General features: G+C 44.0%; 1 protein-coding gene across 4 annotated transcripts in view; it reads left to right on the forward strand.

Moving 5' to 3' along the window:
- The window catches only part of CSDE1 (cold shock domain containing E1), a 43,141-nt gene that overhangs the window by 7,413 nt on the left and 7,774 nt on the right, over window positions 1-27,954 (forward strand). For 3 of the 4 annotated variants that reach the window (XM_075909905.1, XM_075909903.1, XM_075909906.1), the window contains 15 exons: window positions 101-193; window positions 809-906; window positions 2,034-2,115; window positions 2,430-2,558; window positions 2,674-2,799; window positions 6,039-6,255; window positions 11,357-11,493; window positions 11,572-11,730; window positions 12,702-12,809; window positions 17,721-17,896; window positions 18,765-18,877; window positions 20,435-20,554; window positions 20,796-20,974; window positions 22,373-22,536; window positions 24,952-25,084. In XM_075909905.1, the coding sequence (XP_075766020.1) occupies window positions 101-193; window positions 809-906; window positions 2,034-2,115; window positions 2,430-2,558; window positions 2,674-2,799; window positions 6,039-6,255; window positions 11,357-11,493; window positions 11,572-11,730; window positions 12,702-12,809; window positions 17,721-17,896; window positions 18,765-18,877; window positions 20,435-20,554; window positions 20,796-20,974; window positions 22,373-22,536; window positions 24,952-25,084 (2,034 nt within the window). The remainder of the gene's footprint in view (window positions 1-100; window positions 194-808; window positions 907-2,033; window positions 2,116-2,429; window positions 2,559-2,673; window positions 2,800-6,038; window positions 6,256-11,356; window positions 11,494-11,571; window positions 11,731-12,701; window positions 12,810-17,720; window positions 17,897-18,764; window positions 18,878-20,434; window positions 20,555-20,795; window positions 20,975-22,372; window positions 22,537-24,951; window positions 25,085-27,954) is intronic. The other variant, XM_075909904.1, reaches the window with a different exon arrangement.

Here is a 27,954-nt window from a genome sequence, read left to right on the forward strand (position 1 = left end):
CTGAGTGTGTAGTAGAGGATATTAAAGTTCAGTTTGTATTGCACAGTGCTGCTCCTGAAATGATTAGCAATGGATTTTTTTTTTTTTTTTTGACTGGTAGGTTGTGTGTGCTGTTCCTCACAATTTAGAGAGTAAATCTCCAGCTGCCCCGGGTCAGAGTCCAACAGGGAGTGTATGCTACGAACGTAATGGGGTAAAACTCATGTATTTTACTTAAACTTTTGAGTGACCAACCAGTGTGATCTGTACACAGAAAAAAATGGCACTGTTTTTGAAGTAGACAGTTTAAACTGCAGTTGTCACCCAGTCTTAGAGGAAAAATTAAGAACTACAAACACTAATTACCACAAATAGCGAAACCTCTGACTTCCATATGTTTTTGACAACTTACTCTGCCATAATACCTTTGTTAAATTTAATGTAGCACTAAATACCTAGCTCTAGATTCTTACTAGTAGAATCGTTGTGATTTAATGTCAATATTAACTACTAACTGCTCAGGATCTTTATTTTCTTGGACTTAACTTTTTTTTTTTAAACCCTTTGGAAATGAACTTAAATGTAACGGTATTACTGTGTACAAACCTTTCAACTCAAGTTGCTGGGTATGGACTCAGCAAAACCACTAGCACCAAGGAAGCAAAACGTTTTCGCATGCAACGTTTTCACAATTTCCAATTTCTCACAACAAATGTTGAAATTTAACTGGAAATGGAAAGTAATTAAATGTCACATTGACACGTAATGGTGTTTTAAAGGAAAGTTGCATTTTTCAAATAGAGTAATGCTGGTGAACCTTACTTTTCAGGAAGTGTTCTACTTGACGTACACCCCTGAGGATGTGGAAGGAAATGTACAGCTGGAAACTGGAGACAAAATAAATTTTGTAATTGATACAAATAAACAGTAAGTTGACACTTGTATTTCCTGATTACTTGCTTAATTAACTGTGGTGTTGCAGGGTTGAAAGGGAGGTCATCTGCAATGAGGCAGGACCAAGTAAGCCTAGACCTTCCCTGACAGGTTTATCCAAACTATTTAAAAAAAAAACAAAAGCCCTCAGATGATGGGTATTCCACAGCTTCCTTTGGAATACTATTATGGAGCTTAATTTACTGTTACAGTTCTTCCATAACAACTCACCTAAATTGTCCTCTCTGCAGGATTAAACCTATTACTACTTGTGTACATGAAGAACAACTGATCACAGTCGGCAGACTCTTAACAAGTGGTCCTGCAGTCCTGGTTTTTTAACTAAACATGCATGGGTGGCTTTTTTCTTTTCCTCAGAGGCAACCTTTGGTAACTTGTTGCTGGCCTCTGGACTCTTTCCAGTTTGTTCACATGTATCCTGAGGTGACACCAGAATTGGACACAATACTCCAGGGGAGGCTTCCCCAATGTTGACCAGAGTTGGAAAATGCCCTCATGTCTGTCTTACAGCACGTGCTGATAAATGGCAGAATATCAGTCATTGACTGTTCGCCCATAATTTCCAGACTTCGGCAGTACTGCTACCTAGACAGTATTTCCCCATTTTGTAACTTTGCATTTGATTCTTTTTCTTTCCTAAATGTAGTATTTGTCTGTACTCAGTTTCATCTGGTCAAATTCAGACTAATTCTCCAATTTGTCATATAAGCTAGTGATTACACACAAGATTTAGACTTGTTTACGAAAAAATTGAAATTCTTTGACTGGGTTGGTCAAAAGTGCCATGTCTCTTTTAAACTTGATAAAAGTAATCTTGTATGTTGGTTCTGACTAGCTAAGAACTGTTGAATTTCAAATCTGGTATTTCTTGCTTTGGTTCAAAGATCTTAAATTACAATTAGGTGTATGTTTAAAGCAAGGAAAGAGTAGCTAATAGACCTTTACTTTTTATTTGGCAAGAGTAGCATATTGTAGTTTCCCCTACCTTGCCCAGTCCAACAGCCAATAAGAAAACTTCATAAAATCTGATAGGATTGACGTTTGTCTTACCAGGCACTGCTTAGGTCCTCTTTGTCATCTTAGTCTATCCTTTTTCCTAGTACTGGTGCTGTAAGTGCTCGTAACATTATGCTATTGAAAAAGAAACAAGCCCGCTGTCAAGGAGTAGTTTGTGCCATGAAGGTAAGTAGTATTTACACAACTTTTTAAAGCTGCTTAAAAGGAGCAATATGTGTTCTGTATAGAAAAGACTGGGCAGCGAGGGCATTTGGAACACTTAAGATGGCTATAGTAATCTGAATTTTCCCATTATTTATGTAAAATTTAAAAAAAATCTTTATGCAAACAGTGCAGTAGCTGTAGATTATCTGTGGGCACAGTTAATCTGTTTCATTGGGTTTTTTTCTCTCATCTCTTGGCTTTATCTGAGAAGTTTGCTTTTTGGCTCTGGTGTATTAGACAGCTAACTGTTTGCTAAACATTGTATGTTCTCTTAGGAGGCCTTTGGATTTATTGAAAGGGGCGATGTCGTAAAGGAGATATTCTTCCACTATAGTGAATTTAAAGGTGACTTAGAAGCCTTACAGCCTGGTGATGATGTGGAGTTCACAATTAAAGACAGAAATGTAAGATTAAATCCCGTTAAATTGAAGGCAAGATTCAAATATAACTATACACAAACGAGTCTTCTAGTAACTTGTACATCTTCCATCTCTGCTTTGATCGGCTTTCTTCTCATAGGGTAAAGAGGTTGCAACAGATGTAAGACTACTGCCTCAAGGAACTGTTATTTTTGAAGATATCAGCATTGAACACTTTGATGGAGTTGTAACCAAAGTAATCCCAAAAGTACCCAACAAAAATCAGGTAAATGTAATATTTCTTTGAGGTCATCTTCCCAACAGCTGCAAGTCTGAAATAGATGAAAGGTCCTAGTTCAGATTGTATAGTGCTACTCTGAGCATTTGTTCTGAAATGTAAAACAGTAAAGATACTGCTGTAGAGTGGTATAAATAAGGATTCTGTATCTAATAGCACAGTTTTCTCTGGCATCTTAGCCCCATAACACTATTCAAAATAAAATTACTAATTACTTCCGTTACTATATAATCACTACTTGTATCTGTAACGATTGCTATCAGTGGGAATGATGAAAGAGCAAGTGTTAAGGGGATGCCTCATTCATAAATACGAACTTGAGAAAGGGACCGTGGTGGGGAAGAATCTTGCCTCTTAGACTAAGTCTGCACTACAGAGTTTTTGCGCAAAAGCTCGCAGAGCGTCCACATGTCAAGCGCATTTTTGCGCAAGTAAAACGAACGGCTTTTTGTGGTGTAGGTATTCCTCCTCCTGTGAGGAATAACTCCTTTTTGCGAAAAAGTTTTCACAAAAAGGCGTGTGTGGATGGGCAAGAGGAAGGAAGAGGAAAAAGCACAAGTGCCCTGCTGGCCATTTTGTCCATAGCATTCACTGCTTGCTTGTGAGAGCATCCAGGTAGTCTGGATGTTCTCTTGCGCAAAAGCGCATCGCTTTTTCCATGTGCTTTTGTCGTGTGGATGTGGTGTTGCACAAGAAGTTTTTGCGGAAGATCTTGCGCAAGAAGCCTATAGTGTAAACATAGGGCAGAGACAAAAGGGGAGGGATCCTTTCATCTGTTGCTGGTTTGAAAAGATGTAGTGGGAGGGATTTTGGTGGGGCGGGGGGAGAACCCCAAACAACATCCAAGGTCCTAAATGTAGGCATCATTTGATTATTTGTCTTTTGAGGAAAGTCTAAGGCGTGTGTGCTTGGTTCCTGACCTTTCAGAATAGCTTGTGTTGCTGTATCCCTGTTGCTTTGGAAAAGTACTCTATCGTAGGGTATGTCTACACTACAAAGTTAATTAGAACTAACGGATGTTAGTTCGAATTAACTTTGATAGGCGCTACACTAGTGCTCCGGTAGTTCGAACTTAATTGGAACTAGCAGAGCGCTTAGTTCGAACTAGGTAAACCTCATTGCACGAGGACTAAGCCTAGTTCGAACTTACTAGTTCAAATTAAGGGCTGTGTAGCCCCTTAATTCGAACTAGTGGGAGGCTAGCCCTCCCCAGGTTTCCCTGGTGGCCACTCTGGCCAACACCAGGGAAACTCTATTGCCCCCCTCCCGGCCCCGGACCCCTTAAAGGGGCACGGGCTGGCTACGGTGCCCGTGCCAGGTGCAAGCCTGCCAGCACCCAGCCAGCAGACCCTGCACCTGGCATGGCTCGAGCCACCCACCCGATGCCCCCCAGCCCTCCCCCTCTTCCCGAGACCAGGCTGGCGGCTCCCGGGAGCTTGCCCGGGACCGCAAGAGGCGGGCACCCGCCTGGTCTAGTGCGGACATCGTGGACCGTGTCCACGACCTCCGCACTAGGGCAGGAGAGCTGCCAGCCTGGCCACCCAGGAGCAGGTGTGCATGAAAATCAAGGTGGTCCACTGAGACCCCCCGACCCTGAGCTTACAATGGTCGTACTGGGTCAGACCAGAGGTCCATCTAGCCCAGTAGCCTGTCTGCAGACAGTGGCCAACCCTAGGGACCCTGTAGGGGATGGACCGAAGACAGTGACCAAGCCATTTGTGTCGTGCCATCCCTCTCCAGCCTTCCACAAACTTTGGGCAGGGACACCACTCTTACCCCCTGGCTAATACCACTCCATGGACCCAACCTCCATGACTTTATCTCACTTCTCTTGAAACTCTGTTCTAGTTCTAGCCTTCACAGCCTCCTGCAGCAAGGAGTTCCACAGGTTGACTCTTTGCTTTGTGAAGAAGAACTTTCTGTTACTAGTTTGAAGCCTGCTACCCATTCCTTTCCTTTGGTGTCCTCTAGCCCTTCTATTATGGGAACTAATGAAGAACTTTTCTTTATGCACCCTCTCCATCCCACTCAGTGTGGGTACTCTGGGCAATCCAAGCCAGGACTGCTTTGCAAGCGGGGCACCCCTGAGAACTGTCTGTCCGGGGTGGAGGTCTGGTCCCTTTAAGCACAGCTCTCGGCTAGCCTGAGGCAGCAGCTCCACGCTCTAAGTCCTACTCTGATGCCCTGCCGGCACTGCTTCCGGCCATCCTTAACCCCGCTTCAGGGTCCACTTAATGTGGACATGCTAGTTCGAATTAGCAAAACGCTAATTCGAACTAGTTTTTTAGTCTGGATGCGCTAATTCGAATTAGCTTAGTTCGATTTAATTAACTCCATAGAAGATATTAGGGATGTAAGCAACCAGTCTAGACTAGGTTTATTGGGTACTGGAGTCACTAGTCAACTAGTTGCTCTTCCTCCCCATTTCCTCCTCCTCCCCCCCCCCTCCTCCTGCTGCCTCTGTATCAGAGGCACCAATGTGGGGGGAGATGGTGCTGGGGGGAGCCAGCTTAAAAGCTGTTCTCCCCCCGCCGCCGCCCCCCCGCTCCAACTCTGCAACAGTCCCTGCACACTTAGGTTCCCCGCTGTGCCTCTTCCTTTGAAACACACTAGAGCTGTGGCTGGCTCTTGCACATTTCAGAAGAGGAGGTGCAATGGGATTGTGATCTCCCGACTAATCGAGTAGTCAATGGAAATTCCATCAACTACTCTATTAGCTGGTTAATCGAAATTGAACATCCCTAGAAGGTGTCCAAGTTTCCTATTCTCTTCAGGCTAAAGGGACTCCTACACTATCCCTTTATCCCATCTGCATGTCACAGGACTGAATTTAGAAGCAAGTAGACACTTAAGAAGTGCTTGAAAACATTGAATTCTGTTCTGGGGCAAGAGTTGAAGTCTTAACTTCATATAAAATTGATATGTCTGGCAGTAAGTCATTTATGTAGGATATGGGCAGCATGGGTCACTGAATTGCTGTAATCCTGGGCAAGTGACTTAACCTCTGTCTTGGTGTCCCCATATGTAAAACTGAAGTAATACGTATCTTTAAAGAACTCTGTTTGAAATTCTAATTAGTAACTTACCATTACCTCCGGGAATGCTCAGAAGACCAGTTCATATTCAATGAAGTACAAATTAATGAATTTCTTTCAGTGCTCAGTTTAGAGTCTGGAAGGAATGGCTAGTTGATGAAAAATTTCTTTTCCTTTCCCTGTGGTCACCAGAATGACCCATTGCCTGGACGCATCAAAGTTGACTTTGTGATTCCCAAGGAACTTCCATTTGGAGACAAAGATACAAAATCCAAGGTGACTCTGCTGGAAGGTGACCATGTTAGATTCAACATTTCTACAGATCGACGTGACAAATTGGAACGAGCCACCAATATTGAAGTTCTTCACAATACTTTCCAGTTTACTAGTGAAGCTAGAGAAATGGCAAGTATCTGATTTTAAATCTGTGTACGCAGCCCCTCTGCCGCCCACGCCAGCATATGCCTGTGAAGTCTTAAGATTGCTCTGAATTAGGAGTTTTTAACTTGAGAGATTCTAATAGTGTTTCTCAACCAGTGGTACAAGTACCTTTAGGGGGTACTTGAGAGAAGTCAACACAACTGAAATTTGTTGAAAACTTAATCTGTGTTATATTATTTTTGTACTTTTCACACCCAAAACTTTCATTGCCTGCCTGGCTATGATGAAGTTGTTTAAACAAATAGGTTGCAATAGTAGAAAAAAAATTGCATCTGAAAACTGTAGGTACTGAAGGTAACTACAATTTTTTTGAAGGGGTACTTTAATAAAAAAGGTTGAGAAATGCTGTTCTAATATGTTTCTTGATATCCTTCACTGAAATGAAATTTTCAAGAGGTTGTCTTCAAAAAGTGATAAAAATACACTGAGTTAACAAGCCCTCAGATTTTAATGAGTGAAAGGATACTGCCTCTTTAATTATACAGAATAAGGGGTAAAACATTGCTAACTTTGGAGCTCAGCTCAAGGTTTACAAATGGGACAATGTCATGTTGTACATTAAGTACTTAATTTTCACTCTTCACAATGGAGCAAATGCTGCTAACTTTTTTCCAAATGTTAATTTTTTCAGTTGTGAAGTTGGGGGCTTCTGTTAGCTAGCAGATGCAAAGAAAATATTTTTCTTCATTTAGACTAGTTCATTCAAAACTGAGGCACAGATTGGGAGTTTGAGTTAGGTTTTTTCTTCCAGTCTGAATAAAAACAAGGAGTTGCCCATGAGGCAACATCTGCTAATTCTAAAATCTTTTAAAATATCTTTTAGGAACCCAAGAGGTGCAGCTGGGTGCTCAGTGGACTTTTCAGAAGCACCTGTGGGTATCTCTAGGGACTCAAATTCCAGCATACAGGGGAATAATTAGTCAGTTAACTTCCTATGAGAACTTCTTTTGTTTACTGAATCTATTTAAGTGTTTGCTACTGAGCGGTCCTGTCTGGGGGAAGATGACAATTGGGAGGGATAGGGGACCCTTGCCCAGTGTTCAAACATCTCACAGCTACCGTGGCAAAAAGGAAGCCAAAGACTCGTTACATCTGCTAGGGAACATCTCAATTGTCACACCAGAAGGGACTTGAACCCACAATATCTGGCCTAGGAAGCCTATGCTTTGCCCATTAGGTCACTGGGGCACACTAGTGCTAGTAAAAAGACAAAAATTCCTGCTTTCAAATGCACATTCCTCAACTTTTAGGTGCCAAATTCAAGTCCTTGGAAGGCACCAGATACTCCAATACTCAGTTGGGAGTATTGTGTCCAGTTCTGGGCACCGCATTTCAAGAAAGATGTGGAGAAATTGGAGAGGGTCCAGAGAAGAGCAACAAGAATGATTAAAGGTCTAGAGAAGATGACCTATGAAGCAAGGCTGAAAGAATTGGGTTTGTTTAGTTTAGAAAAGAGAAGACTGAGAGGGGACATGATAGTAGTTTTCAGGTATCTAAAAGGGTGTCATAAGGAGGGAGAAAACATGTTCATCTTGGCCTCTGAGGATAGAACGAGAAGCAATGGGCTTAAACTGCAGCAAGGGAGGTTTAGGTTGGACATTAGGAAAAAATTCCTACCTGTCAGGGTGGTCAAACACTGGAATAAATTGCCCAGGGAGGTTGTGGAATCCCCATCTCTGGAGATATTTAAGAGTAGGTTAGATAAATGTCTCTCAGGGATGGTCTAGACAGTATTTGGTCCTGCCATGAGGGGGGACTGGACTTAAAAAAGAGAATCACTTAGAAAAGTTATATGCCAGATAAGTACCCCCCATCACTCACTCTGCACACCCACTTGGCTCCTGCCCAGCTGCTCCTGCACCCTCCTACAAGCCCTTTCCCACACACACTGATTCCCTCAATCTACTAGCCCAGCCCCCCACCCAGGCTCTAGTGTGTGGGGAGGGTCTTTCTGCTTCTCAGTTGGAGGCCACATCAGTGAAGTACAGGCAGTCCCCAACTTACGCGGATCCGACTTATGTCGGATCCGCACTTACGAACGGGGCTTTTCTCACCCCCGTGTCCTCCGGGGCGAGAAAACCTTCTCCCGGTCTCCCTGGTCTGCTGGGGGGGGGGGGTCCAGCAAAGCTGCTGGACCCCCTCCCCCCCCAGCAGACCAGGGGGACAGGAGCAAAGCCGCGGAGCACGCCCGCAGCGGAACAGCCTGGGCGCGCTTGGGCTGTTCCACTGCGGGCGTGCTCCGCGTCTTTGCTCCCCGTCTCCCTGGTCTGACCAGCAGACCAGGGAGATGGGGAGCAAAGCCTCGGAGCACGCCAGCAGTGGGACAGCCGCGGCGCGCCTGGACTGTCCCACTGCCTGCGTGCTCTGCGGCTTTGCTCCCCATCTCCCTGGTCTGCTGGTCAGACCAGGGAGACGGGGAGCAAAGCCGTGGAGGACTTGGGCGGTCCCGCCACCCCCGTCTCCCTGGTCTGCGGGGGGGGGGGGGGCAGCTAGTGCCCCCCCCCCCCCCCCGCACAGCAGACCAGGCTTTTCTTGCCTACCCCTGGGGTAGAGCAGTTGGGGGCTGCCGGGTTGGTCCCGCAGCGCCGCTCAGGACCAACCGGGCAGCACCCCAGCTGCTCTGCCCCAGGCGTCCCCAAGTCAGCCTGAAACTGACCAGCAGCTGACTACAGGAAGCCCAAGGCAGAGTTGCTCTGCCCCAGGCTTCCTGGAATCAGCCGCTGATCAGTTTCAGCAGCAGCTGACTTGGGGACGCCTGGGTTTCTTAAGTTGAATCTGTATGTAAGTCAGAACTGGCATCCAGATTCAGCCGCGGTTGAAACTGATCAGTTTCAGCAGCGGCTGAATCTGGACGCCAGTTCCGACTTACATACAGATTCAACTTAAGAACAAACCTACAGTCCCTATCTTGTACGTAACCCGGGGACTGCCTGTATTCTTTTTTGCTTCTCGCTTTAGTACATCCCCGGACAGATTCCTCCTCCTCCTCTTTCTCCCCTTCCCCTGCCAATGTGTCAGTGGCCCCTGACCCGTAAAGGGTTCCCCACCCTTCCTATAGACAGTTGAAAAGGAATGTATTCTGGCTTTCATCATAACTTTGGGGAAGTTGCTTGGGCCGCCATATAATGTAGCATCTCCAGTCCAACCAGACACCTATGCTAGAATTCAAGGTGATCTGGCTTTAAAATCTTTACTTTGGCTGTAAGTCCTGACATGCATTTTTCTTACGTTATGGAAGTGGGTTCAGAGGAGCTACCTCTTTGTATCAATGTTAACATGTTCATTGAGTAAACAAATAGTACCCAAAGACTTGGAACTTAATTATTTTATTAATAACACTCTTACGTTGTTGGTCATAACTTTTGAGGTGCTGAGTGACATCTGGCACTCAGGGTAGTCTGTGCAAATGGTGGTTACTTCATCTGCCTGGTTGGTCTCTACTTCTGCTGTTACTAGAAGAATACCATGTGCACAGTTGTGTTTATTGCAGAGAGTGGATTAGCAATGGACAATCTCTTAACCAGTTACATAACCAGGTTCAGGCATGGGGGAGGTAGGCTGGAGAGGCTTTCCTACCCACTACCTCCTGATGCAGGTGGGGGCTGCTTTCACTGGTTAACCTTCTCCGGGAACCCTCATCAGTGAAGGGTGAGGTTTACTAGTTAACCATTAACACCCACAGAGTGGATAGTTAAGTATTCAGGGTCTGAACTGAATCCAAACGATTTGGCAGAAATTAACAATTAATTACCTACAGGAAGACCTGCATAACTTTGTGTTTAAATACTGTTTGACCCTTTTGGAACGTTCCTGAAAATACCCTTGGACCTGAGCTGAAAACACATTGTTGAATACCAAGTTTCTCACAGGGATTGATGATTGTCTTGAAATTCATCCTTTGTAAAAACAAGTCGTTTTGAGTGCTTAATTTCTGAAATGGTACTTGTATTAGACAGTGGAAATCTATTCTCTTTTGGGATGTTTTTCTTCCCAGATAGAATTGAGAATTCAGTACTAGTCTCTCATATCCCTTTTTGGAGCGAAGGTCTTCAGTGAGAGGAAACTGGAGTTCAATAGTAATGAACAACTTGGGGGTTTCAATTTGCTATGCATCATACCTTTGTTTTTTCTGCTGGTTCTTGTGATTGTTTGGTCGTAGGCAGGTTCTTCACCAAGGTAAAATAGTTCTGGCAGGTATGATCCAGGCATTAGTTGTGAGGTCCTATACTGACTGCTCATGAGTCCAGCATTCCAGAATTGCCCTGAGTTCAGTTAGGGGCATTTGGTAGCTGTATCCGCATCCATCTCTGGCTGTGCATGAATCCTCTAATGCATCTTATTGAGCTGTAGCAGGGACTACTGATCCTCCCTCACTTGAGTCTGTCCGGGGCTTGCAGAGATGGTTCTTGAGCCTTGAAGGTGATAAGCGGAATCTTGGAAATTTGGTACTTTCACTATCTCTTGAGACTCCATTCGAAGTGGCTTCTCGGGCAGAAATGCTAATGATACTGACTTAAGTAGCAGATTCTTTTTTTTTTTTTTTTTTTTTTTTTTTTAAGAATACAGCCAGATAGGATGGATTTTTTTTTTTAAACCCTTACCCCAAGTTTCAACATGAGATGGCTTCTGAATGCCATCTCAACCTACAACTCTGAGAGTTTATAACTTTTGTCCTTGGACCCACCTTCTAAAAGCTGTTACTGCTAGTTTCCCACAACAGGATCTAGATCAGCAATTCTAAGAGGAGACAGATGCTTCCTTACACTGTAGTTCTAGGTGATTGCATATAAACACCCATATTTTCACTCATCTCCCTTTTCAGAGACTGAGGTGCAAAAAAAGGTTTTTTTTTTCCCATTTTGCATCTTTTCTTGTCGCTGTGTTGAAGTGCTGTGATCTACGAAGGAGCATGTGCATATACCAGCAGTCGTTCTTACAAGGCTCTGACCTTGCACTAGTTATTGTACACATTCCAGAAGTGCAGCTCTGTGCAGACAGACATGTAAGGTCTCCAATTACTTTTCACTGGCCGCAGCAACTGACCAAGTCCCTTGTGTGTCCCCAGGGAGTGATTGCAGCAATGAGAGATGGCTTTGGCTTCATTAAATGTGTTGACCGGGATGCCCGCATGTTCTTTCACTTCAGTGAAATTCTGGATGGAAACCAGCTCCACATTTCAGATGAAGTAGAGTTTACTGTGGTTCCTGTGAGTAAAAATACAACTTTTTAAATACTAATATAAGTTTTGAGTTCACTTTAAAATATTGTGGGTCTTGTTTTCTAGGATATGCTGTCTGCCCAAAGAAATCATGCTATAAGGATTAAGAAGCTTCCTAAAGGCACGGTTTCATTCCACAGCCAGTCAGATCACCGCTTTGTGGGCACTATAGAAAAAGAAGCCACAGCTGCCAAAGCCACTAGTCCAAATAAAAGCAAAGAGAAGGTAATGCTATTTCTCTCTAGGTATGAATTAGGTAGTTCGTTTTCTGTCCTGAACTATGAATGTTAAATATCGATTAATTGAATAGTCGATTAACCTCATGAATGCCTATCGGTTAGTCGACTGTTCTATAGTCCCTGAGTGTGGGGCCAGTAGCCAGTGTACTCCAGCCCCACTCCCTAGGGTCCTCTATCAGAGGCAGCAGTGCAGGGTTCCAGATGGGTGCTGGTTTGTAAGGGGAGCCAGTTTGAAAACCAACTCCCCTCACGAACCGGGTGGCAGCAGCCCCTGGCCCAGGGTGTGTCTGAGCTCCTGGCACAAGCCAGCACTGAGCCAGGTTGCTGGCCAGCCTGTTAAAAAAAACTTGGGGGAAGGGGAAATGCATGTAGTCAATAGCACTAACTGATAAGCTTTTGCTTATCGGTTCATCTGTTAACTACGCTGTTGCATCCTTGCTTTGAACTGAGGACACACTTACAAAATATGTATAAATTTCTGGAAATATTTGACTAATCACATGTGAGTATACTGTGTGGCTAATGGTATTTGTCTGAAGCTGAGTAATGCAAGTTGAACTTCTGGCTCTTAGAAGGGATGTAGCAGCTGAAAAGATTAGTTCGTCTTGTGTAGGATAATTATCTTTAGGGCCTTGTGGGAGACTTCTCAGTTAGTGGTAGTTTTTCAGCAAGTTTGTTTAAAATTGCACCACCGAAAGTGACAGTGCTCAGTATTTCAAATAGGCATTTTGCTGAGTACTGACACGTGCCCATTGTAAACATGTTGTATTGGTAAACTATGTTTAACTGATAGAAATAGTCCACATTTTATGCCATTTTTAGGTTCTGAATTATGGTGGCCATTTTGTTACTGGCTACTGAACAGCATCTTATAAAACAAATGTTGCCCAAGGCTCTTAAAAAGCATGCATTTGCCAGTTAATTTGTCTGATAATGAATCTCGCTATTTCTCTTTAGGAACCTGAAGATGGACTAATCGTGTACGATGATTGTGGAGTGAAACTGACCATTCCGTATCAGGCCAAGGATGTGGAAGGATCTACTAACCCTCAAATAGGAGATAAGGCAATATAACCAAGTTGTATATGATCTTTCTTTGTCACCTTTGCTTTACCTAGCTATTTGGGGTCAAAAATAAGTTCCAAAGAGTGAAGAATGGTATATCTGTACTGTTATGCGTTCCCTTACCCATTTTGGTATTCAGAACACTTCAAACAGGTGAAGTCACTTTTTTTCCTCCTTATACAGAAGATTTCTGAAACTGTTGAGATGTGCTTCATCTGAGTTATGCATTGCTTTATTGGTATTTATTTAGAGGGTATCATGCATGTAATTGGTGCTCAGTTGGAAAGAGATTATGTCCTTAGAGGGCCTATACTAATTCAGCCAAATATACATGGGACAACTGTTTCCCTGTTTTTTCCTATGAAGATTGGCCTAAAAGGAGATGAATGAAAGAAGATTTTATGCTAAGTGGGTTTGAAGGAGAGGGAGTGTGCTTGTTGGTAGTGTGGGGGAGGCTATTCTTACTGTAAGTGGTAGTACAAGAGGCATAGAGCAGGCAGAGGATACCAGTGAAGTTCTGGAAGGCAGCCACAGTACAAAAAGAGGGGTGGCATATCATGAAGACACTACTTGTTCAAGCTAATTAACACCCTTTCCTCCACAGGGCCTAAACAGAAATGAACTGTTGTCTCCATTCTTAAGAAGCTTGGGTGTCACAATTGTAGGACAGGGAGCTGAACTATAGGGAATTTGTGCCTTGTATGTAAAAACTTGATAGGGCATGTTTTGTGGTTAGCTTGCATTTAGCAAAAGCTGCTCACAGCTTAGGGAAGTCCAAGGGGAGCCTATGGCAGTAGATGTGAGTAATGAGCAGATGTCTGAAGAGCAGCCATCAACCCCACACGTAGATGATAAAAGGTCTGTAGTGCTGAGTATCCATAGCCATACTGTATAGCTTTATTTTGGACATTTAAAGCCTTGATAGTAGTTGCTTATCTGATCCAACTACTTTAATCACTTATGGATGGCCATATGGTCACTACTAGACCATGGCCAGATAATGAGCCCTTCTTTCTCCCGCTGCCCCCCCATAACTCCAATTATTAGGGCTGAATGTGTGGGTACTTCATTTCTGAGGCAGGCCGTATGATCAGAGAATGCCATCCAGTTATGACAGAAGGTGACTTGGTTCTTCTTAAGGCCTGTTCTCAGTGGGCTTCCCCGGGCTCCTAAAGGAAGAGGGTGAAGGCAGGACAAGATTGCTGAGCAAATGGCTTGGGCAGCTGTGAGGAGGGCTTGGGGATGTTTCCCTTGTGGAATCATTCCTGGACTGAGGACTTTTTTCCTGGGGTGGACTCCACCTTAATAATAAGGAAAACAGACTTCTGGGACAGAGGTTGGCACAACTGATTAAAAGCTTTAAGCAAGGAATTCAGGGGAGATGTTGGGAGATGCTAATGTTGAGAGGGTGGAAAGTCAGTTTGGATGAAACACTGGGGAAAGGAACTGGGTAGGCAAATGGACAAGAGGAAAGCTAGCGACATAACAGGTAGGCAATACTGGGAGTAAAACGACTGCATGTAATTAGACAGGGAATCTGGGTGCAGGCAAGCAGAAACTGCTAAGGAGTCTTGTGCACTGGTTTAAGGAACCTGTGTAACACAATGGAGGAACTAAAACAAATGGGGCAGGTACAGAAACCAACTATTATACTGATCATGGAAACATGGTGAAAGAGTAGTCGTGATTTTAATATAGCTATTAAAGGATATGCGCTAGTCAGAAAAAGACCCAGGAAAGGGTGGTGGAGTAGCACTGTACATTAATGAAGAAGTAGACTAAAGAAATTTAGAAGAGATGGAATGGATAAAATGTAACCTGGGTCAAAATCACTTGAAAGAATGGGAACAGAGGCTCCATTGTGTAGTGCTTGTGCATAACAATTTTAGGGTTGGTATTGGTAAGTCTTGGGGACTTGAGGAGAACTGGTTATAGAGGGTAAACTTGGTTGGAGTGATAGTGAATAAAAAAATCTGCCTCAAACTGGGGTCCTTGATTTTGAAATGGCAGCCTTTAAAAATTAAGGGAAGTAGACTTCTTTAAAGAACTCAAAGGATCTGAATATTGGAAGTTTGAAATTAAAGTATCAGAAGCCAGCATCCCAGGCAAGGAGAAAAAACTCATAGGGCTGTATTGCCCATCACACTGGATGACAAAGCATGTCAAAGGCGTGATGAGAGGTGGATCAGCAAGTAAGACCTCCAAGAGGCAGCTTTCAAGTAAACGGGAAAGGAAAGTTAAGAGCTGCTAGAAGCCAAGCAGATTTTGGATCTTTCATAAGAAATTAAAGCTGGTAGCAAAAGATTCTGTGGCCATATTTTTTATAAAAGGAAGAAATGGAAGTGCTAAGCAATGAGAACGGAATGGAGATCATAGATCTATGTATGGTCCGATGCCTGAACAAACACTTCGCCTCAATTTGTAACAGGCATAGAGAGGCTTTGGGGCAGTGGCAGGGTGATGTTGGGAAATAAAGAAGTAGAAACTGCCACATCTGAGGTGGAAGCCTGACTCTCACTCAATGGGATCATGTCCTCAGGCTTGGATAATCTCCATCTAGGAATATTAGAGGAACCCGCACATAAAATGGCAAGTCCAAGAACAAGGATTTCTAACAAATCTGTAAACCCAGGGACTGTTCCCCAATGACTGGAGAAATGCAAATACAACACCTGTATTTTAAAAAAGAGAAAAATAATCTAGGAAGCCTCAGGCCCATTAATTTCACCTCAGCTCATAGAACTAATTTTGAAAGGTCAGTTGAAGAAATACACAGTAATTAGGATACAATACTGTCTTGTTTTACAGAGATCACCATGATCTTTCTTTGAGAAATTAACTTACTTCCTTTAGAAAAGGAAAATGCAGCAGATCTACCTGGATTTCCATAAGGAATCGGGGGGGAGGGATTGTAAGTTGGAGAAGGTGGAGATGAATGCAAGAATCAAAAGATAGATAAGGAACTGGTTAAAGCAGAGACTACAGTGGGTCATGCTGAAAGATAACTGCCAGTAGAGGGGAAGTTTCTACTGCAATTCTTCGAGGATCAGTCTTGGACCAATTTTTAACATTGGAAGTGTTGCCAATATAGAAGAGCACTGAACTATCCTGAGAGAAGATTTGGACAACTTTGAAAACTGGAGTAATAGAAATTGGATGAAAATTGATGATGCAAAATGGTGGAGAAGCACTAATAAGAACTTGGAGAAAGTTGCAGATACCAGCTGAAAGCAACAATGGAGGAGAGAGACCTGGATGAACTGGTCCTATCACAAGATGACTGAGCCAACAACATGATTCTGCTCATCTCCTGCATTCAAGAAAAATGAATTCAAAGTGGAACAGCTGCAGAGAAGGACTACTAGGATGACCAAAAGAATGGAAGAACCCACCTTAAAAGAAGAGACTAATAAAACAAAGGATGAGAGGAAATGGATTGCTGTGTAGAAATACATCAGAACAATAACTATCAGGGAGAGAGAGGAGTTACTTTAAGTTGAGGGCTGGCGATGGCAAAGAAGAAATGGATGTAAACTTGCCATCAACAAGTTCAGAATCCTTGATCTAATTTCAAGTCTGGCTGTTGGAGTATGGATTTGAACAGCTTTTTAAGCTGGGTAGTACAGGCACAAAACAACTTGTTGAAGATTGTGCTTCTAAAGTTTGCCTAAAATTGCATACAACCCATCCGCAGGATGGTCAACAGCTCCTGTGGGCCCTCTGACAAGGTGGGAGGACTCCATGCCCTGACAAGAGACAGGGCATCAGGTGGAAGAGCTGGGCATTGTGCACCCACTGTGGCACCCTCTCCCATTCTTATGCAATGTGAATGTTCATTGGCAGGCCTGCCCATCCATGACTGTTATTCGTAAATATTTGTTCCAAAAGCATGAAATAGGGAGAACTGAGTTGCTACAGAGAATTCTTTCCTTGGTGGGCCTTATCCATGTGCTCGGGGTTTAACTGACTGCTGTATTTTGGAGTTGGGAAGGAATTTTTTTCCCCCAGGTCAGATGGGCAGAAGCCCTCGGGAAATGGGAGGGGGGGTGCCTTTCTCCACAATGTTGCAACATTTTCTGGTTTGTACTAGCCATGTAAGCCACTAGTCGACTGTCTGATAAGCATATGCTTGCTAGTGACTCTACTAGTCACTCTTCCTCCTCCCCCACCCGCAACCCCCCCCCCCCCCGCTCCCTCTATTGGAGAGAGGCAGCAAGGGGGGCAGCAGGAGCCTATGCTGGGGGGAACTGGCTTTTAACTGTCTCTGTGGTGGGGTAGGGGTGCAGCGGGGAACTGGCAGCGCTTCCGCCTTTGAAATATAGTAAGAGCTGGTGCAAATTCCATCGACTATTCGATTAGTTGACTAAATTTTACATCCCTACTTTGTACTGGAGTAAATGGTGGATTTTCTATAACTTTAAGTTGTTGAAACAAGATTTGAGGACTTTGGTAACTCTCAGATGATGGCCTCCTGCAGAAGTGGGTGGTTAGGGTTCTGTGGCCTGCAGTATGTACAGGAGGTCAGACTGAATGAGCATGATAGTCCCTTCTGGCCTTCAAGTCTGAGTAATACATATGTATGGCGGCTAAAAGTCAAACCATTTCTGTGCAGTAGTCACTGCTGGCAGTGCATAGGAAATGCCTCCAACACTGTGAAGTTTTGTATCAGCAATGTCCATGGTTTCAGATCTTCATACGAAGATCAGTAAAACACAGGGTTGATAAATCCATGCATTGGTATGATAGCCAATTATTTTATTTGTGTGATAGGTTACTTTCATCTTGTTCAGGTCAAGAGCCGTGGTGAAAGTAATTGTCTTCTCTCTGGGGAGGAAGAGTGCAGACATGTAATTAACTCTTTCGATAAAATACACACATTATGTCATTTTGACAATCCTCCCTTTCCACCAGGTCGAGTTCAGTGTTTGTGAAGTGAAGAGGACAGGCTCACAGGTAGCAGTTTCTGTCAGAATGCTTGGTCGCAATTACAGCTCCAAGAGGCTTGTGGGGTATGTGGCAACCCTGAAAGATAACTTTGGATTTATTGAAACAGCCAATCATGATAAGGAGATCTTTTTCCATTACAGGTAAGTGACTCCCTTGTATATTGCAGAATGTTAATCTGTTTTCTATGCACCGTGTGCATGAAGTCAAGAATCTGAGAAACTTCTCATTAACCATTCCTACAGGGCTGTGGCAAGCTTTGCTGTTTAATATCCTATATCTGAAGTGTTTAGAGACTGTATTCTACATTATTAGTATAAGTACAGCTAGAGGGCTGTACTTCTGTAGAGCTTCATTGGCTTGTGCAGGATGAGACGCCTGGTGCAAAGGTATACTTTCAGTACTCTGAGAGTCTTTCCCTTAGGGGTAATAGGAGTGACAGACTGTTTTTTCTGAATCCGTCTTAACTGGCTGCTAGCAGGATGAAGACCTACTCTGATAAGCAAATGTTGTAATAAGATATCAATATCTAAAGTCAGTTAAATTAGTCACCAGAGGACTTGGGAATTGATCAGCAATGCATTCCTAACTTCTGACAAGCTGGGAAGGCTCTTGGGATTTGGAACAGCCCTTTGATTTCATGTGCATATATTTAACGGATACTCCATTTTGGTCTCTCCTTCCTGCAGAATTTAATGCCTTCTCTTAATAGGTGCTGGTTCAGATGAAGTCATTATCCATGCCATGGACTTGGGTTACAGATAGTGACCTGCTTGGTGGGAAGCATAATTTATTTCTCTCTGTTCCAGTAGCGAGATGGATTACTGTCAACCTATTGCATGAAGGCTGTTGGATAGACTTAAATAACCTGTAGACATGCAGCAAAATGTTGGCATTCAAACTAGAAGTTCTTGTAATAGTGAAAATAGTGAGCCCTTCCACTTGTTGCTGGATGAGCGGCTTGGATGAGTGTGTAACTAAAGCAAAACATGCATGACTTCTCCCATGCAGCGAATTCTCTGGTGATATCGATAGCCTGGAACTTGGGGACATGGTGGAATACAGCTTGTCAAAAGGCAAAGGAAATAAAGTCAGTGCAGAAAAGGTGAACAAAACACATGCAGGTAAATATATGTCCAATAACTTCTCCTTTAGTCAAAGGCCAGTTTTGTAGTGAGTTCCAGGTTAATGGAGCAAGGCTGGCAGTTTTGGGCTTGAAGCGCCAATCTGAAGTAGAGTTGGAACACTGATAGAGCAACTGTGACAAATGGTGCACAGCTGACCAGAATTGGGCCAATCACTTGTAGGACTCATGAGGGACCTCTTAAAAAGAGCTGCTCACTGTGTCAGGAAGGGTGGGAACTAAGTAAGCAAGAACAGCTTGCTGCAACAGCTCAAAGATAATGTTACTTACCTGAGTCCTGCTTCTAGATCATGCTGCCCGAGTGCTCGTGACTGGATCACTCGTGTCTGCCAATTATTGACCGCCTGCTTGGGATGTAGGAGACAATTGACAACCCATGCTATGAAAAGCTTAGTCTGGGAGGGGCAGAAAGTAGATAGCATGACGCCCTGAAGAAGGAGCTGCTTGGTAACCTTTTCCAAACGTTCAAGTCTATTCAGTTAATTTATTCCTTTAAAAAAAAAAGTCAGTCTCTTGGGGGTGGGGATGTAAGCAACTAATCAATTATCCAATAAGCAAAGCTTACTGGATAGTCAACACATTAGTCGACTAGTCGCACCCTTCCCCTCTCCCTCCCCCCCGCCTCATCACAAAGAGCTGGCTTAAAAGCTGGTTTCCCTCAGCTTCAGCTCTGTAGGATGGGGCAGGGGCGCAGCAGTGTACATTTGAAATGTACAATAGCTCCAGCAGGGACTCCTGTACCTTTCAAACGGAAGTGCCAGCATGGAGCTTGGGATCAGTGGGGGACTCCCTGCTGGCCCCAGGCTCTGTGCGGTGTTCCAAAGGCAGAACCTGCGCTAGTCCTTATCAAATGGTCAATGGAAATCCCATTGACTATTTGATTAGTTGATTGATATTTAACATCCCTATTAGAACGGGGCAGGGAGGGGGAATTGAGGAAAAGGTTGTTTCACTGGTATCTGGGAAACGGGTGGAATTCAGTGCATTGAGGATTCAGAATAGATAAAATGAACAAGGAATAGAAGATGAGGGTAAAAGGGCATGGTTGTGTGAAGCAGAAAAATGTTTCAGAAAAGAGCTTTTACTCCTAGAATCATAAGTGTACAAGAAAAAGGAGTTGTAGATGACTTGTCTTTGTAGAAGGAATTTACCATGAACTGTATGAAATGCCAGTTCACACATGAGTGTCTGCAAAGCTTTGTGTTCATCATCTATGGAGACATCAGAGTCCTATAGTGGGAATGATTGGAATGCTTCAGGATGCTCCATTTCACTCAGCCTTCCTGAATAGGCTGCTGCGGTCTAGAAGGAGAACCCTTTGGGTCTTGGTTTGCTCTCCAGTTTCCAGAACCCATGAGATTCTTGACTAAAACTTGCCCCTCCCTATGCTAGATTCTGTATGCCTTTGGTGCTGTGCTGAGACCAAAAAGCATAATAAGGCAGTGTTACCCAGTGGTCCCAGTTCAGAGATAAATGTCTCAGTGGGTTAGGCTCCAAATTATGTAATCTAAAGAGTCTACTGGCTTTGTTTTTGTAGTGAATGGTGCCACTGAGGAAGCTGATCCAACTGTCTACACGGGTAAAGTAATTCGCCCTCTGCGGAGTGTAGATCCCACACAGACTGAATACCAGGGAATGATTGAGGTCATGGAGGATGGTAAGCAGAAACAAACGGACTCTGTACTTCTGAGTCCAAGTCCCAGCATACTGCTGTAAATTGAGATGACTTTTAATGAGTCTGTTCACTCAGACTTTATGTAATTTGACATGAGCTTTGGCTGTAGCTTAGTAAACGATAAACTAGCAAACTGGTGTAAACTTAATTCTCCATGTTTCTAGCTAGGAAAAAACATTGTAGAAACAGAAATTTAAAACTGTCTTCCTTCCCACTCCATTAGGGGAGATGAAAGGAGAGGTCTATCCATTTGGAATCGTGGGGATGGCAAACAAGGGTGATTGCTTGCAAAAGGGGGAGACGGTCAAGTTCCAGCTCTGCGTCCTTGGTCAGAATGGACAGACGATGGCTTGTAACATTACACCTTTTCGCAGAGCCACTGTGGAATGTGTGAAAGATCAGGTTAGTGGATTCTTCCTTCAGACAAGTTACTGTATAATCCTAGAAATGCAGGAGTGGAAGGGTCTGTAAGTCCAAACCCCACGTTGAGGCAGGATCAAATAAATCTAGGGCACACATCTGTTTGGGGTGGTCTGTCTGTTTTTAAACCTCCAGTGATGGGGATTCCACAGCCAACTAGAACCTTCCCGGTCAAACTCCAAAATTTAATGATAAGGATAGATAGTTTTGTGTTAAGGAAAGACTTCCTGACTACTACACATGTAACCATCTGATGGTGCTACCTTGTATAGACCCCCAAGAACTGGGACTTGAATTTTGGAGGAAAACAAGGGTAACAGCAAAATTGTGTTGTAACCCGTCTTCCAAGGAGACATAGGAGCTTGCATCATTGGGCCTCAGTAGGTACGCAGCAGTTGTCTAAAAAGGGCTGTATTGATTTGGCTATTTTTAGCTCTTTAGATGGTTGTTGCTTTGAGGCTCCAAAGCAGTCCATTATGTCTCGAAATAATATATTCATTTAACATAAATTCAAGCATTTCCAAGTGGTCTTTTAATATGTTGCTGATGGTGATGTTCATATCCATTTCCATGGTAACAGCACCACTTGACAGTTGCATATCAACCTTATATTGGAAATAAGCTTTCAAATCTTGTTTTTGTGTGTGTTTTACCTCTGGGAGAAGTTTGTTCCTATTGTCAAGGAGTTAATAGGGGCTGTGTCGTGAAATATGAGGACTGAGATCCCTTCACTACTTGTCATAGCTGATGTCATTGCCGATAGATCACAGGAATTAAAGTGTAAACTATGGAATTCTACTGAACTTTCTATATGCAAGTAACTTGTGGCAGTAAATTCCACAATGTACTTGGGAAGGCATGGATGCAGGAGGTCAAAGGATGGAATATGGTGCCCTCTTGTTTTCAAAGGGTATTAGTTTCTTGCATTAAGAGTAAATATGAGCACACGATAGAGGTTTTCTGGCATTTATTCAGTCTACTTACACTCAGAAAAGAGGAATGTCTTGCCTCTGCCTCCTTTCGTTGTTTGCTTTCTTCAGATCCCTTCTGCTATCAGACTTTGAATAAGGAGCATCTGCAGTTTAACTCAACTTTCCACACAGAGCAATGACCCTTCGTGTTAGGCTGTGATTTTAAAAGTTAGGATGTAAAGTTAGGGTTCTGAGGCTACATTTAGCCCCATAAGTGGCCTGGTGACTTTTGGTTTAATAGGTGTCTAAATGTGGATTTAGAAGCTTGATGTTAGGCCATCTGTTTTTGAAAACCTTGCCTACCACTCTCTGCCTTTTTTAATCCAACAAAAACAAAGTGCAGCTGAAATGAAATGGAGTAATGTGTCCATTAGAAATAACATGAATGAACTAAATTGCTGTTTTTCAGTTTGGCTTCATTAACTACGAAGTTGGTGACAGCAAAAAGCTCTTCTTTCATGTGAAAGAAGTTCAGGATGGTGTAGAGCTGCAGGCTGGAGATGAAGTCGAGTTTTCGGTGATCCTGAATCAGCGCACAGGGAAATGCAGTGCCTGCAATGTATGGCGTGTCTGGTGAGGAATTGGGATTACCTGGTTATGGAACAAATGATCCAATCTCTGTAGCATGGGGGAAGAAAACCCAAAACATACTGTATGGGAAAATGACACTTCATTTATATGATGGGTCTTAATGGCTTTGTGTTAGTTGGGATGTTCGGTAAGTGGCTGACTGCTGTATTATCAAACACATTGTAAGTCCTGTTCTTAATAGCCACTGGATAGACAACAGCAGTCTTGACCATTATTGGCATAATGGGAGCCAAGGATTTGCACAGAATCTGAGAAAAAGACTGAAATTAGAAGTCAGGATTTAATAGGATGGGCCACTGGGCCTTTGTGATGTGAGGCCACATCTACACTAGGGGACAAAGTCTGTCTAAGAAATGCAACTCCAGCGATGTGAAAACGTGCCTTAGTTCGAGTTTCTGTGGCATCCCTGTGGCGGGAGGTCAACACAAGTAACTCTCCCATCAACTTCTCTTACTCCTTGTGACCTGCTGGAGTACAGCAGTTGACAGGAGCGTGATTGGTGGTGGATTTAGTGGATCTTTACTAGACCTGCTAAATTGACCTCTGGGAGATGGATCTTCACAGCCTTGGTCTCCAGATAAGTGGAGACAAGGCCTGAGAGAAGTGAATGAGGTAACCTCTATTGAGCCAACTTCTGGTGATGAGATGAGTTTTCAAGTTCATGCAGCTTGTGTCTCATCAACAGAAATTGGTCCAGTAAACCACCTTCTCTCTAATACCCTGAGACCAGCAAAGCTACAGCAGCACTGCATACAACATATGCAAAATGTGTTCAACGGATGGAGTCAAAGCTTATGACTGGCATTTTACTGATGTTCAAAACTTCATTCTAGCGCTGCTATATTTAGAGGCTGCACACTTGTTGTAAACCTCTTTCCACTAATCCCTTACTGGTAGATACTTTAACTACAGGAAAATGTGGCAAGCAAACACTTTTTGTTTTGGGAAACTGAATATATGCCCCGAGGAAACTTTTGAAATCTGTGCCAAATTGGAGGAGAGAGCTCCCTGTTCTGCATTTGCTTTAGAGCAAGAGAAAAGCAAGACAGGGCAGAAAAGCATAAGTGCACACACATCAAGGCAAAGCTTCACAGCCACGGTTGAATAAATTGCTTTTTTGAATTGTTGATGGTTAATGCCAGTTGTACTTGAAAAAGCCTTTTGCAGCAGATAGACGTGCCCAAACTTTAAAGCCATGTGATGGTTCTCGAACAAAAATAGGCAAAGGCTAAACCAAAAAGCTGCTTGCATTTGAGTTTGCGTTAATAAGCCTTTGTTTTGAAATGTTAACAAAGCTGACAGCAAGAGCCTGCTAGCTACTCTTAAATGCTGCAGTGAGGAGTGTGGGTCAGTCAGTCTTAAGTAACCATGTCCTACACAACATTAGGATCTTCTTGAAGTTAATTGAAAACCAATGTAACGACTCGAATGTAGGAGTTATGCAGTCATAATGGCTCCCCACCCAGGAAGCTGCCAAATCAGGCATTTCGCTAGATCTTCCTGTTGTATTTCAAACCTATTCAGCAGAAGCCAGATGAGGTGGAATGATGTTTATTCAAAACTCGGCACACTGAGGTGTAATGGCTGAGTGGTTACGGTACACCACTACAATCCCAAAGGTCATGGACTTGTCTCCCTTCATACTGGAAAAGCAGTATGGCTCCCAGCTCCATTGTTAGGGCAGTTTTGGACATGATTCCTTTACCATTGGCCATGAAACTGATGTGCCTTAATCACATCTGCCTGAGGAGCCATGGGGCTTAGGAGACATGAAGCTTTCACTTCATGCAAAATGTACATACTCCCTCATTTTTGTGAGGAATTAATTTAAATATATTATCCTTGAGCATCTGCACTAACATCCTCAGAGATGAGTAAGTAGCTCTTGCTGGTCAGAGCTATTGTTCCCACACTGCAGACTTATGTAGTTTACATTTAGTTCATTTTGGATGTCATCACTGCAATTAACAGCAAGTTGGCTTTCCCTTTTCTGGAGAGTTGTTGTCATGCTGGTGCTGCATATCAGTGCTTCCTGAGCACCGACGTTAAGCTTAGTTTGGATGTTGCAACCCATGTGGTGGGTGACTGTTGAAGGCTTGTATTGGGAGGAAAGATGGCAGCTTTTGGCTAGTTGTAGAGGATAAAGCTCTGTGGGTCCCTGATAACATCTTAGAATCCAGAGGCTGCAGTGGATACCATAGGCCCTCAAGGCTGGTATTAAGGTACTTTCTAGAAAGTCTATCTCAAAATGAGACTACTTCATTCTCAGTTTCCTTTTTGGCTTGTTACAAATTATCTGAGTCCCAGTCGTGTCTTGTGCCTTCTTCCCAAATGGTAGCTAGCATGTTGTCCAGAGAACAGCTGCTGCTCAGAGTAACTAATGCCATTTCGTTACAGTGAGGGCGCTAAGGCAGTTGCTGCTCCGCGTCCTGATCGACTTGTGAATCGTTTAAAGAGCATTACCTTAGATGATGCTAGTGCTCCTCGCCTAACAGTTCTTCGTCAACCAAGGGGACCGGATAACTCAAAGGTATACTCCTAAGACAACAGCCTTGTGTGCAGAATTACTCTAGATAAGTATGTGGAAATAATGGTAATACTCTGGTTTCTTCAAGATGGATTGTGCGTTCTTGGTGCACGTGTGCCTCATTTGCAGGAGAGCAGATTCTTTTTGCCAGCAGCATCTGCTGTAGACAGTGCCTGTGCTTGTGTGTCCTTTAACACACATGCCTCCATACAAGGACGAAAAGAGGGAGAGTAGGACCAACCATTTTGATCCCTTTTTGTTGCTGGGAGCAGTGGGATAGAATGCCTGCATGTGTTAGGCTTGTTGGCAGTACACAAAAAGCCCTTCATTGAATCGGTTTGTTTTTTAGGATAGCAACCCTTCCCTCAGTAGAAGAATCCTAGTAAAAGTGAAGTCTTCAGAGTTTAAAACCTGCCCCTCTAGGCAAAATTTCAGCGCCACTTAAGCACCTGGTGCCTCCTTTGTTTGGGAAAGCATTATACTGTAGGCAACGTATCCATGTATGTAGTTCTGAGTGACTGAAGAAAGCCCATGGAGAATTCTTCCTGGAGTGTTGTGTGTGTGTGTGTGCAAGCCTTGCTGGACACTGAAAGGAAGGGTGGAACTAGAGCTGTCTTCCATGAGTACCGTGGTGAAAAGAGATTCTATCCCACGCTCCTAAGCAGTCAGCCAAGACACTCCACCCCTGGTGTCCACGTCCATTCATGTTCCCGCCTTAGCAGTGAGAAGGCGCACCACTCCAGAGCTGGGCTGAAGTACAGGTGCCTGTTGAGGATGTGATTGAGATGACTGTGTTGCTTACAAGCCCTTCTCTTAGACGAGACCCATGTGGTGTTAAGTACAAAGACCATCCATGCTGCAAAAGATTTACAGTCAGCCTATAGTACAAGGGATATCGGGCGGATATAGATGGGGCCTGGGGAAGAGCCCAAGAGAACAAGACGGTGTTGGTAAGCATGAGGCCGTTGTCAAATGTTTCAGAGGCCTTGCAGCAGAATCACTACTTCATTCACCTCCTCCATTTTTATCTTTGCAGCAGCATTCTCAGTGGATATGAGCAGGGCCAGATGACATTTATCAAGGCCAGAGACCGTAATGAACAGAGCTAATGCACAAGGTGCAAGAGTGATTCCTCTAGAGCTCTCAACTGAAAGGCTAGAGAAGGGTCCCCTCTGGCATCTTAATACCAACAGTTAAGAGCAGCAGCGGTATCCACGGGACCTGTGGTCCCCAGCTGTGGGTAGTGATCGTTTGGTACCCAACATACAAACTACTTTTCCTGGTACTGGAGTTGTCTTTCCTTGAAAGGTTTAGGATGGTGATAGCAGCTAGTGGCTTAGTTAAGTCTTCAGTATGACAGGTAAAAGGGGAGGCATGGCTTCTGGTAGCTTCATCTCCTACCCCAGGAGTGGGGAACCTAAGTCCCAGTTGCTGGATGTGACCCCTGAATTGCCTGGATCTGGCCCCTGAGGATTAGGGCCTCTCCCAGCATTGGGGGGCCCTCGCTGGCATATAAGCTCCTCCCTTCCCACTCTTCCACCCACTGTCTCCCTGCAGCCCCTGGACCCAGACTGATTTTTCTGTGGGGCAGCATCCCTGACCCAAAAAAGGTTTCCCTGCCCTTTCCTACCCAAATAGAGCACTCCTGACAACATTACTGCTCCTTGGAAGAGGTATTCTCATTTTCATGGCCATAGATGTCTCCATTCTTGTTTTGGGTAGCACAATGCAGAAGAATTTGTAAGGGCGGTAGGAAACTTGCTAGGATTCAGAGTGAACATCCTTTCAGGTACTTCCTTGGGCCCTCCTGATTGCCTTGGGTCGGGGGAGCAGGGCAGCTGTACACACAAACCTGCATTAACACCTACTAGGGTTAGGTTCTCCCTCCCCAGAGAGACAATATAAACCATCGCAACCGTGTCACTAGTGACAGGTTCTCAGCCTCAGAATCCAAGATTTCAGAAGGGAAAGTCAAAAGGAACAACATCTAGGAGGGGAAGAATTTGTCCCTGCTGCCACTTACTCATCCTATCCCAACTGGGCAGTAAATGTCCTGTAGCTTCTTTCTTTTGAAGGGCTTCAAGGTATTTCTGGACCTTACCATCTGGATATCGTTAGAAGTGGTGTGAGAACCCTCACAAATTCAAGGACACCTTTTACCCTGACTATACATAACTGTTAGGGCCTGGAGAAAACTTTGGATGCATGCTAGTACCTGGTTTTGGCCATATCAAAGTGTGCTGACAGGAGGTGCCAAGAGTCCCACAAACGGGTTTGAGTACTTGGATTGCTCAGGATAGCTGTGGTCCAAGGAAAGTCATAGCAGGAATGGTTTTCCAGTCCTCCACTTAAGGGGAGAGACCAAACCTGCTGGACATACTACTTGGTCATTTACTAGCCTCCAGATGTTGCTGATGACAGCTCTCCTGTGTAAAAGCCTCACATGCTGAGACTCTCAACACCAAGACAATCCACTCGAGAGAGTCCTTACGTGATGTGACTGACGCAGCAGCTCACCAGGGATTCCCAAGGAGGTTCAAACAACTGATGATCTCTTTGATAGCCAAAGGTGGGTGAGGCCAGACATTCCTTCAAGAACTCTAGAGCCCTTCTGTGCTCCCTGGGCCTTAGTTTGAGCCCTAAGAAAGAAGCAAGCAAGACCAGGCTTTCAGGCACCATTTTTCTAATTACCCTCAGGAGACCTGATTGTTGCAGACGTTGTTGCTATAACCGTGATCCTCTCTCTAGTCTTCACAGTTCATCATGGCTCTCCTTGCTTCTGGGTTCAGGTATCTCAGACCAGTGGAGGAGATCTTGGTCCATTCTGGGCTTTGAAGTGCCGTGCGCTGCTCGCAGGGTGGTGCGGGGGGGGG

This window comes from Pelodiscus sinensis, chromosome 27, assembly GCF_049634645.1.
Source record: "Pelodiscus sinensis isolate JC-2024 chromosome 27, ASM4963464v1, whole genome shotgun sequence".
Lineage (NCBI taxonomy): Eukaryota > Metazoa > Chordata > Testudines > Trionychidae > Pelodiscus > Pelodiscus sinensis.